General features: G+C 32.3%; 1 protein-coding gene across 1 annotated transcript; it reads left to right on the forward strand.

Moving 5' to 3' along the window:
• The first annotated feature begins 3,965 nt into the window (after positions 1–3,965).
• On the forward strand, positions 3,966–19,968 carry LOC133196200 (ubiquitin-conjugating enzyme E2-22 kDa-like). The gene is made up of 6 exons (XM_061332118.1): positions 3,966–4,105; positions 8,751–8,903; positions 10,943–11,025; positions 12,850–13,013; positions 13,758–13,822; positions 19,166–19,968. The coding sequence occupies exons 1-6, from the start codon at positions 4,043–4,045 to the stop codon at positions 19,235–19,237; spliced, it is 600 nt and encodes a 199-aa protein (XP_061188102.1). The 5' UTR covers positions 3,966–4,042; the 3' UTR covers positions 19,238–19,968.
• The last annotated feature ends 583 nt before the right edge of the window (positions 19,969–20,551 follow it).

Raw genomic sequence — 20,551 nt, forward strand, 5'->3', positions numbered from 1 at the left:
TTATAATTTACTTTTTCCCTACAATAGATTTTATTTATTTTGTCGAGGATAGATTATTTATTTCCAACATTTGCCAGTCCCTCCCTTCACAATCAAATGGTCGTCTCCTAACCTATCCTGATGATGTAAACTTATTCAATTATTTGGTCGTTTCAAGTTTTAATGGTATTTTCTTTAGGGAAAAGCCCAGAATTGTAAAATTCATCGGGATTGTTCTGAAAAGGAGGAACCCGATGTGCTCGATGCCCAGTAAATCAAAGCGAGTCCTACAGTTTTTTTGTTTTTGTTTGTTTGTTTGTTTGTTGTTTTTTTTTTTTGTTTTTTGTTTTTTTTTTTTGAGTAAAGTAAATCAGAGTACATTGAATACTCTTAAGTGTGGATGTAAAAGTAAATAAAATGAGTGAAATATATGGAGATAACGAACAGTATTCAAGCTCAAAAGTCCATTAAACAATACAAAATAGGAGCAGAGCAAACACGGACCTCTATCAGAGGTGGGATCAGGTGCCATGGAGGAGTGAGCATCCCCTGCCGACTGGTCACACCCGCCGTGTGCTCCTTGTCATGATCGGGAAATAACGGAAAAATCCGTCGACAATTCAGTGTGTAAATAATGGCCTAACAATTAGTATGAAAAACGTCAGTCAGCATTTGACTCAATGATAAATTGTATTTGCTGACAAGGTCATTGTATCGACCATAGAACTTACGAAATGATGACTTTAAACGAGAGAGCTGATATTCTTGTTTCATCAACTTGTTTGTCAATAATTTACCTCGTTTTAGAAATTGTTCATACGTAGAGCATGCTCTTGCGTATCGAATCAACTGAGAGATATATACCCCGTATGCAGGTGATGAAGGCATATTGCTGCATAAGTAAGGGAAGTTGACGATTGAAAAGTTAAAGTCATCACGTTTATCATAAAGCTTGGTTGTTAAATTACCATTAACGTCTTTTTCAAGTAAAATATCCAAATATGAAACAGATGTGTCAGACTCTGTGGTATCTTTTATCTCAAGCTCACCAGGATATATCGTATCGACATAAGAATGAAAATAGCCATTGTTAATTGACAATACATCGTCGATATATCTAAATGTCGAGTTGAAGGCCACAGCAAGTGTTTTCTTCTTATCACGTACAAGATTTTGGACAAATTCTGCTTCATATGAATACAAAAAAGGTCTGCTAATAACGGGGCGCAATTGGTACCCATGGAAATTCCAATAGATTGTTGGAAGACCTGGTCTCCAAAAACCACATAGATATTGTCAATCAGAAACTCAAGCATCTTTTTAATGTCAACTTCAGAGTACTTGTGTGTACAATCAGAATGTTTTTTAACAAAATAATTTTGCAAATGACCAATGACAAGGTAAGTATATTTACGAGTTCCATTTTTATTGAAAAAGCAGCTGTCAATGATATCAAAAAGCCTGGACTTTAATTTATCGTGGGGAATGGTTGTGTATAAAGTAGAAAAGTCATAAGTTTTTAAGCTGTTGATTTTGGTAAAATCTTGCGATTTCAAATTTTCCAAAAGTTCCTTGGAATTTTTAAGTATCCACATCTGATTTACCCCACTTCTCGAATATATTGTTGCACAGTACTCTTGAAGTTTCTCCTTCACCACTATTAATATCTTAGTGAGGAGTAGAGAAAGAGGCTTGGTTGAGCATTTACTGGAACCCGCTATGTAAGTGTAAGACATAGTCTCAATCAACCAAACCACCCTGTCCACAAGTTAATTTTCGGAACTTCCAGACACAGGGAGCAACTCTTCCTATCCATTGTATTTAAAGTCAAACAAAAACACCAAACAGAAATAGTCATTCCCACAACCCCATCACCGCTCAAAAGTACGCATCAATCCACGGGAGATGACCCTACGTCTGTACATAAAATTACAGGAAAAAATCAAGCACGTATCCCCGTAATCAAAACATTGGTTGGCAACGGTTTCTGGTTATTCTTTCACTCGTATTATCTGCTACTAATTGCAGCCCCATAGACCACTGAATTGTGCACATACAACATCATGTCCATTTGCCCCTCTGAGATTCGAATTCCAATCGAGAAAAAAGGATTAATTAGCTTGCTATAAAGTAGGGTTCATTCTAGAGAATGTGGGAAAGTTGATGTCCGAGTTTTCACCAAATATTCACAAATTGAACAGATTGTAACAATCTACATTCCCATCTAAGAAAGTTGGAAGGTTACAAGGACCTGGAGCCCGTGCTTGAGCAAGATACTAGTATACCTCTGTCAACTTCTCTGTCTCTGAACACTCTCTCAAAATTGCTAAAATTAGCACATATATTTCCGCAAGCCAAAGGTTTTCAGTCTGCTACACTCCACATGGGGACCCTTGGCTTGTCAAGATGTTTAAAACACTAGCGTTAAGTATATATTTATAATCCATTTTATTGACAGACCTGTATTTTTTCATCCCCACGAAGCAGAATTTATTCAAAAACTCCTACAGAAAAAGAAGACCGAGGTCTCTTGCTTTTGATTCAACTTGACATTTAGATACATCGACGATATATATATTTTTTTCAATTTAAAAATATTTATTTTCATCCATACGTTGGTTCGATATCATCGTCGCTAACCACGGCCAAAATGTACGATTCTCTCCCATTCTGGCTGGTATGAGAGAGTTATATATGCGGACTCCGAACAGTGGCTTGCGAGGATGGTTCGACATATCAACTCGAAAGAAAGGACACCACAAGATTCTAACACTTCTGTTATCGCCAAACCCCTAACTCCGTCACTAACCTAACTCCGTCACTTTCGGGAAACTCCGCGCTGTTTGTAAACGAATGCGATTGTGACGTCATTTTTTACACGCTTACAACCAAATGCTGAGATATAATTATTACTGTCAAGTTCAAAAATAAATAACAATTACACGTCATCTATTGTATCTATCATATTTTATGTGAAATCAGTAACCACCTTTTTCCTTCATGCGCTATTCCATCGATACCTCCGACATGTGCGTTAGTTAACATGCTCATTTTCCCATGCCAGTCATACATGTATTTATGAAGGTCTTTGCCAAATTATTAATATATGACATACCATATTAAATACAGCTAAACTATTTTTATTTCGTCTCAATTTGCCCTAAATCGCTACACGTTGACGATAACGTACTTGATGTTATTATACGTAAAATACTTTTATATTAACGTTATTTTTTTCTGTTGATGATACTTTTCCTAAAATACAATTTAGTACTATTTTGAATTTTCAAAAATAATTTTCTATGTTTACAAGTTTAAGATGAAGGGAGAAAAAACTAAACTGAAAAAAATCTAATTAATTCGTTGACATATTGTAGAGGGCCCTGGTGACGGAGTTAAGGTTCATTGGACGTAATGTACACGGATGTGATACGCGTTCTATTCATAGTAGTTTTGTATAAGCTCAATAACTGATATTTTAAAAATAGTTCTCAAAACAATGTCTAAGTTAACTACTAAGTGTAGCAAAAAAGAAACAAATAAAAAAATTATTCAGAGAGTAATGTGTTTTCCGCTTATAGTGATGGTGTTTGGGTAGTAGGGGGTTACTTAATTTATTTGTTAATCTAGAAAATCTATTTCTGAGACTCCTTCTTGAATGTTTGCAAATTACAGCTTTTCTGCAGAAATGAGAAGTAAAGAGAACCATACTTTATTGATTTTGCTCTGATAATCATGAAATTCTAAAATCATTAGTTTTCGTAACTTTATCCATTTTGGTGCCGTTACCAAGATATCCTTAGTGTCCGTTTTTATCCGGATACTGAGATTTTGGTCAACGAATTTATAAATAAAAATTAAACAAATATCAGACGTTCAACTTTAGATTCATCAATCATTTTTTGTTATATGTATTACATAAAATGAATTCATTATTTTTGCGTCATATTTCCAAAATAATCACCGGAAGTAGTCCGAGTGAAGTAATCTTCTGTTTTAGTGTTTACAAATTATCTCAAAAAAATATTCATTGTTATCAAAAAACACAGAGTAAAACCCCATTATGGCAAATATTGCCGCCGCAAGAATACAGAGGGAGTTTAAAGAAGTTGTTAAAAGTGAAGAGGTAATGGGTTTTTATGTAGAATCTCAAAAAATACAATAAATTGTGTGATTTACCCGTTCGAATTTTCTTTACAAAAATGTATTCCGGAATTTATGCCATCTGTATATAATGTTGTTTCCTGTGTTTTATTGCATTAAATATTCGTAATGATAATAAACTGTAAACTCTTGTTTACGATAAGTGTTACCGTCGATTATGTGTTAATCTAATGACTTTTTATAACTACTTTGTGGTAAAAAAAATAAACTGTTGGACAATTGTCCATGAACACATTCTCAGTAAAATTTTAATAACAGCGTATTTACTGTCACTGCTTCTTTTGTGTGGAGCTGTGTAATAGCATGTCTTATTATACTTCTGTTAAAATGTTTCCTATATAAAGTTAAGAAGGTAAAATAACTATTTTTATAGTCTCAAAATTTCCACACATAGCAAAGCTATACCCCGGGGTATAGTTTTTGCTATCCACCCTTGGAAAATTTTCATGCAATTCAATTCACTTTATTGACAATTACCATGTCGGCATACAGTCATGACATAAAACGAATTAACAAGAATAATACATACATATACAAAATGACAAATGTGAGTTGAACAAAATAATGTAGAGTATATTCACATATCTCTAAGTATTCATTGCTGACTTTCTTTTCTGGTGTCAAAGCACTTTTTCAAAAAACAACATATCCTTCTAGCAGTTGTAATATTTGTAGGATTGACAATTTTTCTAATGGGATTATCACTAGTATATGTGTTTACATTAAATATATCAGTATAATTGCATCTAAATTGGTCATACTTTGAACAGTATAGAACAAAATGTTTTTCATCTTCAATAAATAATTTACATGAATAGCATAAACGTTTTTCTCTAGGAATAGGGGGTTTACAGTATCTGCCCGTTTCAATATACAATGGATGGGCACTGATCCTTAATTTTGTTAATACAGATCTAAAACTTTTCTTTAAAGGCAGCTTTAAATAACTTTGCAATTTGTATTCATTTTGAATTACAATTTTACTATAAAAAGCTAACTTTCCAGAGTTTGATTTGCTTATATTTTTCAGTTGTTCATGTATCTTGTTTTGGTAATGCTCTTGTAATTTGTTTTTCAAGGTTGTGTGAGAAATATCCAAAGAAGTGATATTTAATTTTTGTAGTAATGAAGACAGTTTTCTTTGCCAAGATATTCTAGATACAAGTTTTTTGTCTTCTTTAAATGCAGAAATCACTAAATAATTATTATAATCATGTTTGTTTTCCATTTCCTTAAGTCTCTTAAAATATTTAAACATATATTCATAACATAAATAGTACAAAGGAAAACGACCCAATTCACATAAAACAGCAAGATTTGATGCCTTTCTATGTACCCCTAGTATGTCTTTAAATATTAAGTGTTGTGTTTTTTCAAAAGGAAATTGGTCTGAAGACATTAAATCACATTTGAAGTCAGTTATCCATACTTCAGATCCATATGTAATAATTGGTATTATCATTGACTGGTATAATTTTAACATAATTTCAGCTGAAAAATTAATGTTTGCAGGAAAATTTGATTTAATAGCATAATATGCTTTCCTAGCACGTTCTGATAGTTGTTCAGCTGCAAATTTCATTTTTCCATCAGATCTGAACACAACACCCAAATATTTATATTCATTCATTATGTTAATCATTTGGTGATTGTAATAAAATCTAAATGATGTTTCATCATCTGTTTTTCTTGAAAAAATCATAACATCTGTTTTATCCATATTAACACACAATTTCCAGTCTGAACAATATTTTCCTAAAACATCTATACAGTTTTGTAGACCAACTTCTGATTCTGATACAAGGACCAAATCATCAGCAAAAAACATATGATTTATTGGCATAGTATCTAGATATGCAGGATTTGTGCTTACATTTTTAAGATAATTCACAAAATCATCAACAAAGATATTGAAAAGTGTTGGACTTAAATTATCACCTTGTTTGACTCCTCTATTAGCTTTAAATTTTTCACTCATTTGATTGTCCTTTTTACAAGAATAGTATGTATTTGTATACATGTCTGTCAAAAGTTTGAGAAAGTTACCACCAATACCCTTTTTATTCAATTTGTATAAAAGTGCAGATCTCCACACAGTATCAAATGCTTTTGAAAAATCTACAAAGCACACATATAAATTCTGTTTCTTTGTATAAAGATATTTGTTTACAAGTGTTTTTAGTACAAATATATTGTCAGTGGTCCTATGACCTTTTCTAAATCCAGATTGATATTGACTTAGTAGGTTATTTGACTCAAGATAATTATCTAAGCGTTTCTGTAGAAGGCCTGTAAAAAGTTTTCCTAAACAACTTGTAACACTAAGACCCCTATAATTGTTTGTATTATTAGGATCACCATTTTTGTATAATGATGTTATAAGTGAAAGGTTCCATTCTTTGGGCATTTTTCCATTTTTAAGTAGAATATTAAACAGTTTTATAACGACAGGTAAAAGGGTAGTATTGTTTGTTTTAATAAACTCATTTAAAATTAAGTCAGGCCCAGCACTTTTACCATTTTTCAGCTTTAAAATGCTTTGTTCTATTTCATCTTGAGTAAACAAAAAGTCTAATGGATTTGGTTCAGTATTTAGTTCAGTGTACTTGTATTTCAAGCTCTCTTCATCAGTATATTGAATGTTCAGTAAGGATTTGTAGTGGTCAACGAATTCTGAAATTCCAATTGTTTCTGCATTAGTTTTCTTTGATTTATTTTCTTTTATCTTATTCCAAAATTTACTGGAGTTTTGTGGCGAAAGTGTGTTAATTTGTTCTGCAATACTATTGTAAAAATTAGATTTAAGACTTTTTCTTAGTTTATTATAATCTTTTCTACATTTTGCAAAGGCATGTTTTAGTTCACAGTTGTTTGGATATTTGTGTACTTTCTTCCCTAAATTTCTAACTTCTTTTCGTAGGAGTAAGCAATCTGTAGTCATCCATTTTGGTCTTTGTTTATTTTTTCGTTGTGATTTTGTAAATTTTGCAGGTTTAAATGGAACACTTTTATTAGCTGCATTAATTATAATACTTGATAGTTTATAAACGAGATCATTTGAATCATATGTGTTATCATCATATATTTGGTCAAGTAAATTATCCAACATTAGTATTTGATTTTTAGTTTCTTCCTCATTAATAGCTTCTGCATATTGGTTTTTACAAGTGCTTGACCAGAGATATTTCCCCTTCAAAGAGTGCATTTTATATTTTTCATTGCAAAACACATTTGTGTTCATATTAATACTTGCAGTTATAAGGCAATGATCTGATATTTCTGTAGGAGGTAATACATTAAAATGTTCAATTTTATGATACAACTGACTTGATGCCAACATATAGTCAACAGTGCTTGAACCATTAGAATTAAAAAATGTAAAATAGCCAAGTGAGTCACCAAGAAATCTTCCATTCAGGATGGATAATCTATATGTTTTGCAAATATCTGTAATTAGGTGTCCATGTAAATTTGATGTCTTATCAAGTTGGTTTCTGTTCACTGAAATGTCAGGTTCATATATGTATTCTGGTAGAGGGCAATCCAAAAATGTATCATTCAGTGTGTCATGTTGTATAAAATCTTGCAGCCCTCCTGTACGAGCATTAAAATCTCCACAAACAAAAATTTCTCCTTTGCTTCTATAGTTTGCAATTTCATTTTCTAAATTAGAAAATATTTCTTCCGATTTTGCCTTACTTACGTATGGTTTTATATAACAGAAGCAAAAATAATATGAATCAATATTCTGTTGTGATTTTGTATTTCGAGTGTTAATTTCAAGCCAAATGCTATTTTCACTTTGAAAAACTTTTTTGAAGTGTTTGTATATTGTAGGTTTAATATATACATGTAATCCACCTGATGGTCTACCCCTTTTCTTTGTCTTTCTTTTGTCTTTTCTATGCAATTTTTGCTGCCAATTTTAATTTCCTGTAATCAATCTATAGACTTATGATGTCATCCTGACTTCAGTAGCATTGTGAGGTCATCAGGATTTCAGCTCATTCTAGCAGTGTTATCTCATTCCAAATACTTGTTCAAAACTTTCATAAATTATTTTTTTTCTTCATGATTTTACTATCGAACTGTAGTATCAGGTAAATACAACACTCAGAAATTATGATATACATCAGTATAATAAAACGCTTATCCACTGGCTGTGAGTGGGATAGCTCTTTCATCAAACCCTTGACAGGAACTATTCCCCTCGGGCAAGCCCTCGGGGAATAGTTCCTGTCGCGGGTTTGATAAAAGAGCTATCCCACTCACAGCCAGTGGATAAGTGTATACTGTACACCTGATCAGATTAATAACTGATGATTTGCAAGAGGGCCTAGGGGTCTTGTTTAACGTATAAAAATGTTTGTAAAGATATCAGCAAGTTTTAATAATATTGTTACATTTTTTTTTAAAGTTTTATTTAAACTCCTCAAGACACAATTTGCCCCCTTCAGTATGTTCTACCCAGAAAAACTTGCATCAGCTGTCTCTATTCAGTGTTAATTTATTAATTGTCAAGATGACAAAATATACATATATGTTATCTACATATATATCCATTTTAAGCAGGAATATTATTTTTAACCAAGAGGCTGTTGTTTTAGGTAGCCAAATGCAGCATTAAGGTGGAACTAGTTAATGACTCTTACAGTGAACTGCGAGGAGAAATAGCTGGACCTCCAGATACCCCATATCAAGGAGGAAACTTTCATTTGGAGATAAAAATTCCAGAAACTTACCCTTTTAATCCTCCAAAGGTGATTTTTTTTCTTATGTTTTCTTGTTTTTGTTCTGTTTTTATTATTAAGGTCTTCCGTCTTTACGGAAGACCTTATAGTGATTCTACTGTTTCTTATTATTATTATTTTTCCGCCCAATCTAATTTTGTGCACGCGATTTCTCGAAGACTACTGGATGGATTTTAATGAAATTTGCAGGAACAATGTGTTGTAATCTGAAGTTATTTTATTCGAGAGATTTTTTGGAAAATCACTTCCGGTGCCAAGTTACGGACCATTTTCTGAATTTAAAAAGACATTTTGTCCGCGGATAATCTCAAGAATGGTAAAAGATATCAAAGTGAAACTTTCAGGGATTATAGATCGTGATAAATCCTAGCCAGGACGTGACTTTTCGTTCGTCGTCGGTACTTCCGGTCGTTACCGTATGCGAATTTAAAAAGTCGAATTTTCTAACTTTTTTGTTTTTCAATATTTTTCTTTAAAATTAGTAGGGTTGATAGAGGCATTTCCAAAAAGGCTTAATATATAATTTGTTTAAAAATTGATAAATCCAAACTCTAGATATTCGCATTTTAAAATTTGAAGCGGGTCCAAAATGGCGGCTGTCTCCGTAAACTCCGACAAGTAGGTAGTCTCGTTCAACCAGACGCTCGGCTGTCTCTGTAAATTCCGACCAGCAGAGAGTCTGGTAAAGAAGCATGTAACTGTCAGAGGGCGCTATCTTGTCTTCATTTTGATGACCCATTTTGAAAACGAATGTTATATATGTGGATTGTGACTTTATATCAATAAACTGATCTTTAATTTGGGATCCCAAATGAGTAATAACAATATCAATCGAAGAAATATGTATTACGCAGGTAGACTTCACTACTTTCGTGTTTGCTTCTGAAAATAATTTTAGCGAGACATTGTAAAATTCACTTACCTATAACCGGTGGGCAATACCATAAACAATTCCTCTCTAACTGCTATAACTTTTAGATATTTAACTTATAATCTTTAAGTTGTTTTTCTGTCGATTTATCATGTATTTGTATTATATTGTGGAGGTGTGTACTTTTCAGCCACTCAAAAACTTTACCAGAATTTCGGTAAGCCTCGTTTCGGCATTACAAACGCTATCATGGATCTTTACCAGACTCTGCTCGTCGGAGTTTACGGAGACAGCCGAGTGTCTGGTTGGACAAGACTAATGAGCAGGTCGGCACTCGGAGATCCCGGGTGGCTGGTACCTCGCACTCTAACCTCGAACGTCAACGGTGTTCTACCATTTCGGGTTTAATCCCGCTTATATCTGAATTTTCTTTCTCATTTTTTTAGCTTTTATTTACGTTTTCATCTTTATAAATAATTTTTTTCTGTGTGAATCCTGCGCCATTTTCATTTGTTTTAAGTCTTTAAAAATCCTTGCATTTTTGAAGGACCCATGTTATATTTTAAGGACATTAAAAAATTATGTAGATCCCTTTTATCAACATTCTACATAGGAAAGGCATTGAAAATTGCAAAAACACTGATTTGACAAAATCTAAAAAAGAAGGTTGGCTTGGTATGTTAAAGAATCCAGAATATAGCCTGTTTATTACAATGAAAACTACTCAAGAGTTCTTGAAAAATTCTAAACGATAACCAGGAACCTTGTCAATGTCCTTAAGGCGTCTTTTCTACGAGCATATATAAATGTAAATGTTTACATGCAAAGAATATCACATAAGGATGGTATTCGGACGGAAGACCTCTCATTGCTCGCAACGAGTATCTAGTTTTTATTATTATTTCTTTATTTTGATATAATTCTTTCAATTTGTATTATCCATTAAAAAAAGAATTAAAACTGGACTCAAACAATATCAAATTTGGAAAACTTCAAAAATACTTTAGAGATGAAGGAATTCCTACTATTTGAACACTGTCTGTATATCAAACATGGTTTTTGCTTAATACAGACATACGATGGCAAGCGACCTATCTTGGTTTTTGTACTTAAAAAATTGCATTATGTCCATTTAGTGTTTTCCTATTTCACTGTTGAAACAACATCTCTCCAATAGGTGAAGTTTCTCACAAAGATTTGGCATCCAAATATCAGTTCAGTGACTGGAGCTATTTGCTTAGATATCTTAAAAGACCAGTGGTAAGTGTAAAAAGGCTTGCATGCAGAAGACTTGTACATTGACAAAGTCATGGTACATACTATATTGCAATTTATCACTTCAATTTTACCCTCACTTCCTAAAGACAGTATATTTTTGTTATTGCCATCTCTCTGTCTGTATCCCTATCCCCATCTATCACATTTTCTTGTCATCGTAATGCTTTCTTCATTTTAGCTTATGGCTGGCCATGTTACATAAATGTGAAGTTTTTTGTTTACTCAAAGGCTGTCCAGGGGAATTAAATGGTTAAAAGCCCAAATGATTAATTTTCTGTTCTAGAAAAGTTATGCTAAGGTTGGCAGATTTGCAGTAAGGTTTCAGATTTTACAGATGAACCGTAATTTCCAGATCAGTGACAAGATTATGGTATTGAAGCAGCTTTAGTTAATAGCTATATTTCATGATGTATCAAACATTGCATGGATGTTGATGTTAAGGTGGAATATTATCAATGTTGACTTATCAGAATATTAGGGATGTCAAAATATTTATTTTTCTTAGTCGATTATTCGATTGCATTATTCGAACGATAGTCGAATATTCGGAACATTTTCTGAAATTAAAATTTTATTTCAAACTTCACTGGTACATGACGAATTTATAACTCAAAAACCCTGAATCTGTTTAAAAAGTAACATAAAAATTAATGCAGCGTGTAACGTTGGGTAGCAAGATTATATGAAATAAATTTAGAAATCTAATATTCCTAAATTCATGATTTCCCCATCAATCGAATTCATAAGTTGGTCTGTACATGCAGTTAGTTTTTATTTTAGTTAGCATTCAAAATTTGCTAGCCGATATTTTTTAAAGCTTATTGTGAAATAAATTAAGGGGGGGGGGGGGTAATCTAACACTATCCAAACGCCAGGTGACTGTTAAACAGTTAGTTACTGCTTATTCATTTATTGATTGTTCTGGCTATCAAAATGCCCTTATTATGAACAATTTAAAATGCAAGCGAATTGTTCTAATAATTATCGAAGCGTCAAATCATGTCAAATGTTCCTCGCATTTGAGCAATCTTAAAATAAAAGATAATTGGTACATCGTATAAAATCAAGTCCCATTAATTATTTTACAAACAAAGCCCAGATATATATTGATGGTTGATTTATTACAAAAACAACACAAGCAGTAACTGATAGATAATTAATTCTCGCGGTAGTGAAGCATTTATAATTACTGTACTTTCTATACGCACATGGAAAATCAAGTTTTTTGTAGAGGAAAATTATCTTATCAACTGTCTCCGAGGAAAGACGGTTTCTCAATTTTGAAATGAGAATTCCATATCGTTATCACTCTTTTATTGCATTTTTTTTTAAATTATAATATTCGAATGTCGTTTCATTATTCGATCGTCGGTCCATTCGACTGACAGTCGAATAGTCGACTATTCGTTGACATCCCTACAGAATATGATTCTGCACTAGATATGAAATTATTTATTGACCAATTGGGTCTTAAGATATACCATTATTTAGATGATGTCACCCTGGATTCAGTCATTTGATTGTGGGTAATATAAGTTTCATTCTAAAAGTAGTTTCTTGTTTTCAAACCTGAGAGAGTCAGTCAGTTTTTCTATAAAAAAAAATTCTTGTAGTGACTTTATTGATTGAAAGTTTTTTTTAATTTTACCTAAAGTTTTTGCTTTATTTTCATGGCACTGTACAATTAGTAATTACATTGTAAAAGTTATAAATTGCACAAAATTTCCTACTTGAGATAACTCTGTAATATGCTTTTTCAAGCATTTGACCTCGTTTACAGTATTGATAAGTGATTTTGATTTACAGGGCTGCTGCTATGACCCTCCGGACTGTCCTCCTATCTCTACAGGCATTGTTAGCCGCTGCTGAACCTGATGATCCACAGGATGCAGTCGTAGCCAAACAATATAAAGAAAATAATGAGATTTTCAAGAAAACTGCTCGACATTGGACATACACATATGCTGGAGGTTGTACTACATAATTGTCCTTGACTTTCTTCACAACACCATATGTATCACTTAATTGTCAATATATTGTAAATGTAGTTTTCTATGCTGGGTCATAATTCTGCAGAACCACAATTTCTGTTCAATCAGTGGGTAGAAAATTTCTTGCATTGTCATTACTTGTCCTTAATGCATTTTAAGCATGGCATGACAAATTTCTACAGAAAAATTATGACTGCATACAATGCAAAATGTAATCCCAAATGGATAAAAGTACATATACAGTAACTGTAATTTATTTGTTTGACAATTATTGTAATCATTGTATGTACAGTGTGTATTACAAGGAAAGGATTCACTGAGTTGAAAGAACTTGTATCCAATCCTTTAAGTTTAGGACGTATAATACAATGAAATATGTTCAAATCAAACACACATTATATCTAAAAGAAATGTATTGAAGCAAAATGGAGCATAAAAATTCTTGCATATTAGTTTTAAATGTTTGCAATGAAATAGTAATTTGAAAAACACATAATTTTAAAATAGTGAAGGAATTGTTTTGAACTGTAATTGTTAAAAACTTTCTGTGTTGAAGTTTTGAACTGTAACCTCCAAAAACTTTCTATGTTGAAGTCTTAAACTGTAACCTCTGAAAACTTTCTATGTTGAAGTCTTGAACTGTAATCTTTGAAAACTTTTTATGTTGAAGTCTTGCTCTGTAACATCTAAAACTCTATTATAAAATCATACTTTCCTTGACAGGTCCACAGAGGGAGACTGATTATGAAGCTAAGATACAACAAGTGATGAATATGGGATTTGATGAGGTAGGAGATGTAAAATTGATTTTACCGATTTTATTTATTACAAAAGATTTTGAAACAGTTAAAGCCAGTATAAGTCTAGATGTTATCACCTGTTTGGAAGAACATTCTTTTCTTCTTTATAGGCACATGTATACAAGCTACCATTAATTGATTTGGATAATTTTTTTTTTTTCTTTTTTAAATTTTTCTTTCCTGGACATTGAAAAAAAAATTACATTCATGCAAAATAGAAATCTGCGCCAAAATTATGATACAAATCATATCTCTTTTTGTGAGGCCTGCAGAGCAGAGCAACACTTTGGGTTCACTTTACCTGACATCTGTCCGTCCGTCTGTCTGTGAGACACACCTTATATCTTAAGAAGTGCAAGACATTAATTGCTTGACACTGTAGCCTTTGTAAAATACCAAGGTTACCGATCTCATGACCCCTAAACTTGATGTTTGACCTACTTTTCAAAATGATTCATAGTGCCAATATACAGCATATTTTTGACATTTAAAAGTTAAGTCTATGCTATTTAGCATGTGCACTGTTTGTCATAAATTATGAAAACACTATTAAAATGCATTGGGGTTGGTATACCAAAATGGATCGTTGTAGATTGACAACAGTAAAGCCAGACTGAAAACTCCTTTGGCGGATTTTTTTTTATGAAATACGTTTTAAAGGGGCCTGGTCACAATTGCATTGTTTACAATTTTAAATTTCGAATATTCGTAGAATTCAATGATATCAATCAAATGCCTGCCAAAATTTGTAGTTGTAATAACTAATCCAGATAAAAGAAGTTGTAAACACACTTCTATTATATTTCGGTGTGAAATGCTCTAGCAACATATAAGTCATGATATTATATCAAAAATTTTAGAAAATATTAGCTTCAAATCTGTGTCCAATCCCCTTTAATAATTATTTCTGATAATTTCAGTTTCATCATTCATTTCAGCTTTGAGGGTTGGAGAATCATATTTTTATTTGATTGTCAGAATCTATAGCAGTCTTCTATCCATGGTTTTTTTTAGCTCACCTGAGCTGAAAGCTCATGTGAGCTTTTCTGATCATATTTTGTCTGTAGTCCTTCTGTCCATCTGTCTGTCCATCTGTCTGTAAACTTTTCGCATTTTTGACTTCTACTCCAGAACCACTGGCCCAATTTCAACCAAACTTTCCACAAAGCATCATTGGGTGAAGGGGATTCAAGTTTGTTCAAATGAAGGGCCACACCCTCATTCAAGGGGAGATAATTAAGAAATAGTGAAAATTTGGAGGCATGTTTTAAAAATCTTCTTCTCAAGAATCACTGGGCCAAAAAAGTTGAAACTTATAGGAAACCTTCTTTACATGGTGTAGATTCAAGTTTGTTCAAATCATGACTTTTGGGATTAGAATGGGATCACAATAGAAATTAATAGGAAAAAAATCTTTAAAAAATGTTCTTCTCAAGAACAACAAAGCCCTGTTTAGTCATATTGATATGAAAGCAGCCTTAGGTAGTGTAGACTCAAGTTTGTTCAAATCATGACCCCTGGGGGTGGGACCACAATGTGGTATTAAAGTTTTACACTGGAATACGTAGGAAAATATCTTTTAAAATCTTCTTCTCAAGAACAGCCATGATTAGTCATATTAATTTTGAAACATCCTCAGGTAGTGTAGATTCAAGTTTGTTCAAATCATGACCCCTGAGGGTAAGGAGGGGCTGTAATGGGGGATCAAAGTTTTACATAAGAATATATAGGAAAAAAACTTGAAAAATCTTTGTTTCAAGAAGAGCAAAGCCATGTTTAGTCATATTGATATCGAAGCATTCGCAGGAAGTGAAGATTCAAGTTTGTTGAAATTATGACCCTCTGTGTAGCATAATATTTTGATACCGCAATATATAGTCATTTTGAAATGGAAGCATTCTCAGGTAGTGTAGATTCATGTTTGTTCAAATTGTGATCCCCTGGGGGTAGGGTGGGGCCACCATGGGGGAATCAAAGTTTTACATAGGTATATATAGGAAAAAATCTTCGTCTCAAGAACAGAAAAGCCATGATTAGTCATATTTACTGGTATATGGAAGCATCATCAGGTAGTGTAGATTTCAAGTGTGTTCAAATCATGAACGATGGGGGTAGGGAGGGAGCACAATTTGGGATCAAGTTTTAAGAGGAATATGTAGGGAAAAATCTATATATAAATGTTCTGCTGAAGAACAACAAAACTATTTGTTATATTGATATGGAAGCATCCTCAGGTAGTTAAATATTCAAGACCCCCCGCCCCCGCGGAAACTAACTTTTTTAAGGTATAGACAATTGGTCTACAATAATTTGAAATTCTATAGACCTGACAAATTTCCTATAGACCAAAAAAATTAGATATCTTTATTTTAATTTAATTGTATTTTTTTCAATGGCTTATTCCTTTTTCCCTACACTGCATTATTTTATGCATTGGCATAAGATACATAGACGTTTATAACCATGATTATTAAGTAATGATTTCAGGTTTGTTTTTCTTGTCAATGAAAACTTGTATGAATAGGCAAAAAATATGTTTACTATAACATGTTGAAGAAAAAAATTCTAGGCTCTTAGGATTTGTTTTTTCTTTTGCCATATTGTTTAAAAAATTTATTAATCATGTTGCTGAAAATGAAGTTGATTTTTTATCATTTTATGTATTAATTAATCAATAGTTGTGCATAAATATCACTGAATTTTTTATGCATTAACTACTTTCTATTCCCTTTTGCAAAGGTGCATATCTATAGATTATCATGATTATATAGATCGAGTGAATATTAACCTTTATCATGTTAAAATTTTAAATGTATTTTAGTTATATTTTTTATGTGATATAAATCAAACCAACACCCATTCTTTGGTTTAATGAGCCGGGAAATAATTTTATGGGATATTAAGACGTATTTACAATAAACAGAGGAATTGAGGAAATTTTAACTACAAAAAAAAGTACGACTGTTTTTTAGGAATAGATAAAACTTGTAGTACTGCAAAATGGATCAGATGAAGGAGATTTATGAACAATAGAGCATTGAAGCTTAAGTTTTTCCTTTGCTGAAAAGTTTTATTGAGTAAAACGGCCAAGTTAACTCTATAGACAAATTTGTCTTGAGATATTCACCTTGCTATAGACCGGATGCATTTTCTATAGATTTTGTCTATCGGTTTACTGTTAATTTCGCACACTGCTTTTCAATACTGAACTGATTTGTGCTTTTTCCTAGCATATGTGATGATCAGGTGAGTGATGTGGCCCATGGGCCTCTTGTTTTCTTTTGCATGCATAAACTTTAAAAACTATTTCATTGCTCATTTCAGCTTTAAAGGTTGGGAAACATATTTGATTATCAGAGTCTGTAGTAGTCCTGCCATCTGTGGATGTTTTTTTTCTTTGCAGGCAAATGTTTGAACTATTATGCCAGTAGCAGATAAATCACTTAATTCTCTTAGATTTATTTACATCTTTAATGATGTTATAAAGCAGGCAACACATGCATTCCTTGGAACACTCTATTTATACTACATGTATAGAGGTGCAGAAAATGATTCCTTATTTCTTGAATATTCATAAATAAAATGTGTATACAATCTCTATAAGGAAGTGTGAGAGGAAAATCCAAACTGTTCTATTATCAAAAATGTTCCTCCCTGTAGACATCTCTCTTCAGTTAACTTTTTATGACACTCTTCTCATTTTTGTACATCTGCTTAAAATTATGTACAAAGAGCAGTGTTTATTCAAAATGTGTATTTGCAACAGGCCTGAAAACAAATAAAATAAGAGGATAATAGTTTTATATCTTTGTAATGTGATCAAATACAATTCAGCACAGTAATAAATAAATGTATAACTAAGTTACAACAAATTCATAATCATTAGGGCCCATTCTTTGGGTGCCTTAAGGACATACGCAACGTACCTTACCCACTGATAATTTTTCAAGATATTCTTAATTTAAGATTAAAGTGCCATGAAATGTTCGTAGACAAAAAATAAGCATGCATTACCAGGGGTTTTGAAAAGATATCAATTGAGGAAAATTCTTGTATAATTCAAAGAAAAATATACAAAAATTTCTAAACATATATTCTAGATGTTTTGTTTATACAAACTTGTTTTAGAAGAAGTGTTCAACATCATATATAGACATTAAAATGTAGCACACAGTTCCTTTAAGTATTGGAGCTCTTCAACTCCAGGGAAAAAGACAATAAATTTCAAACTACGTTGCATATGTCCTTAATATACATGCATTCATGCAGTGATTAGTCTTTCCATCTGATATTACTTGTCAGGAGCATATTTACTCTTCCTTTGGTCCTGTTGGGCTCCTGCTTCACCATAAAGTGGTGTAGTGTGACCTTCAGGCAGGTTATAAGGTCAGAGGTCAACACCAGAGTAGACTTTTTTGTGAATTCCTTGTCTGAAGTATATATTGCTTTGGACAAGTTTGGCTCATATTTCACATTTGATCAAGGGTGTGCAATGTTTGAAGCCCAAGTCCCTTTTTATGCCCGCCTGTTAAGAAGGGAGGGAATATTGCTTTGCTGCTGTCTGTCGGTCAGTCGGTCTGTCTAGCTGTCTGTCTGTCGGTCCACTAACATTCTCCGTTCATGTTCTTTGCAGAGATTGCACATACTGAAATGAAATTTGGTATACAGATTTATCATAAGAATATCTAGGTCAAGTTCTGTTTTGGGTACAATGGAGCAATTTTTGACAGAGTTATGTCCCCTGGACTTAGAAAAACTTCCAATTATTTGCAGTTTCTGTTCATTTTCTTTGCAGAGGTTTCACATACTGAAATGAAATTTGGTATACAGATTTATCATAAGAATATTTAGGTCAAATTCTGTTTTGGGTACAAATGAGCACTTTTTGACAGAGTTATGCCCCTTGGACTTGGAAAACTTCCAATTATTTGCAGTTTCTGATCATTTTCTTTGCAGAGGTTGCACATACTTAAATGAAATTTGGTATACAGATTTATCATAAGAATATCTAGGTCAAGTTGTGTTTTTGTACGATGGAGCAATTTTTGACAGAGTTATTCCCCTTTGACTTAGAAAAATTCCAATTATTGGGGATAAGTGTTTCACAAACATCACTTGTTACCCTGTTCTTTACATTTACATGTACTAAATGAGGGGCACCATTTGGGATGTCTTCATTTCAACAGTATCTTGATTTATTTTCATAATGTTATCGTGTACTGTGTATGCCATGAAAACAGAATATTTTATGTATTGGACTTATTTTATGTTGAAATATGAAATTGATCAATCTTAAATTCAAATATTACATTTGAATTTTTTTTATTGCAGCACAAGGCAAGGGTAGCACTGTCATCGCATAACTGGGACATAGAAAGAGCAACAGAATTCTTACTAAGTTAGTAACATTAACTTATTAGCTATTGGAGAATACAAGAATGTGATGAGGATGCATGAGTGAGGAGAAACAAGGGCAACAAAACGACAGGATAATGACTTTACGAAAGTTAACACTGCTTCTCAAGTCATCATTTGTCATGAATGTGTATTGAACGTGAATTTCACATCACATTGTATAAATTGATGACTTTGTTTATGTGAGAATGATAACAGTTATTTACAGATAAAATGTTTACAGTTAAACACTTGTGATAAGGGACAACCCCCATTCTTACATGGTAGGGGTCTATTTTTATTATTATTATTAAATATTGGAGTTCATTACATTTTGAATGAGAAACTACAAAGATACTTTCCCAGGTGGTTGACAAACATATACAAGTGCATGTATTTAAAATAGTTTAAAATTTTTATTCATGCATGATTGTGTCATACAACTCCATACTGAAAAAAAAAAATAGATTGCTTATGTGCAGTGTTTGCATGCATGAATTTCAATATAGATAAGACAAGATTGTCATTTGAAATCATAACAGTCAGTGCTAAGTGAGCATCAGGATCTTCAAAAGACAACTGAAGAGAAATGTTTGACTCATCAGGTCTGTGAAAAACCTACAATCACAACTACAGATATCAAAAACAAAAGATTCAGGGTTTTCCTCGCATAATCAGTGGGATGAATCTATTTTCAGCTAGGTAAAGCAAAGGTTATAGCTTCAGCCTTTGAAGTGAATGCTCAGAATTTATATATATATATATATATATATATATATATATATATATATATATAATATATATATATATATATATATATATATATATATATATATATATATATATTCACTTAATGTCATAAAGTATTGGGATAAATTTTTTTTTATAAAGTCACAACGAATGTAGCATCAAAACAGCTTGTGAATAGATATTGAACATACTTTTTTCCCCTCTTGTTATTGTTGATTTGACTTGGAAGTCTACCAGTTACAATGTAATTCAATCCAACATCTAAGGAAAACAAAATCCTTTTTTTAATATTTGTTTTTAGATTTAGCGGACGATTATAGGGAAAAGTAGGCAATTACAAAAGATATAAAGTGAAAATTGGACAAAAACTTGTATGATAATTTATCTCTATTGTGATTGGCTTTCTCTCAGTTTTCTACATAATCAAAAGTAAAGTCATTGCATTGAAGCAGAATTTGCAAGAAGTCAACATTTTCAATTAAAATTATAAAAAAAAAATTATTTAAAATATGCCTCCCCCCCAAAAAATAGAAAGAGGACTTTGTTAAAAAAAAAATTCTATACACAGATTTA

This window comes from Saccostrea echinata, unplaced genomic scaffold (assembly GCF_033153115.1).
Source record: "Saccostrea echinata isolate AGI-Se365-2 ecotype Australia unplaced genomic scaffold, CSIRO_AGI_Sech_v1 ptg000030l, whole genome shotgun sequence".
Lineage (NCBI taxonomy): Eukaryota > Metazoa > Mollusca > Bivalvia > Ostreida > Ostreidae > Saccostrea > Saccostrea echinata.

Bases quoted from the DNA above. Each gene is read 5' to 3' on its own strand.
- LOC133196200 (XM_061332118.1), top strand. From the start codon at position 4,043: ATGGCAAATATTGCCGCCGCAAGAATACAGAGGGAGTTTAAAGAAGTT. The intron at 11,026-12,849 runs GTAAGTGTAAAA...TTTGATTTACAG, and splicing joins GATATCTTAAAAGACCAGTG to GGCTGCTGCTATGACCCTCC. The intron at 13,014-13,757 runs GTTGTACTACAT...TTTCCTTGACAG, and splicing joins GACATACACATATGCTGGAG to GTCCACAGAGGGAGACTGAT.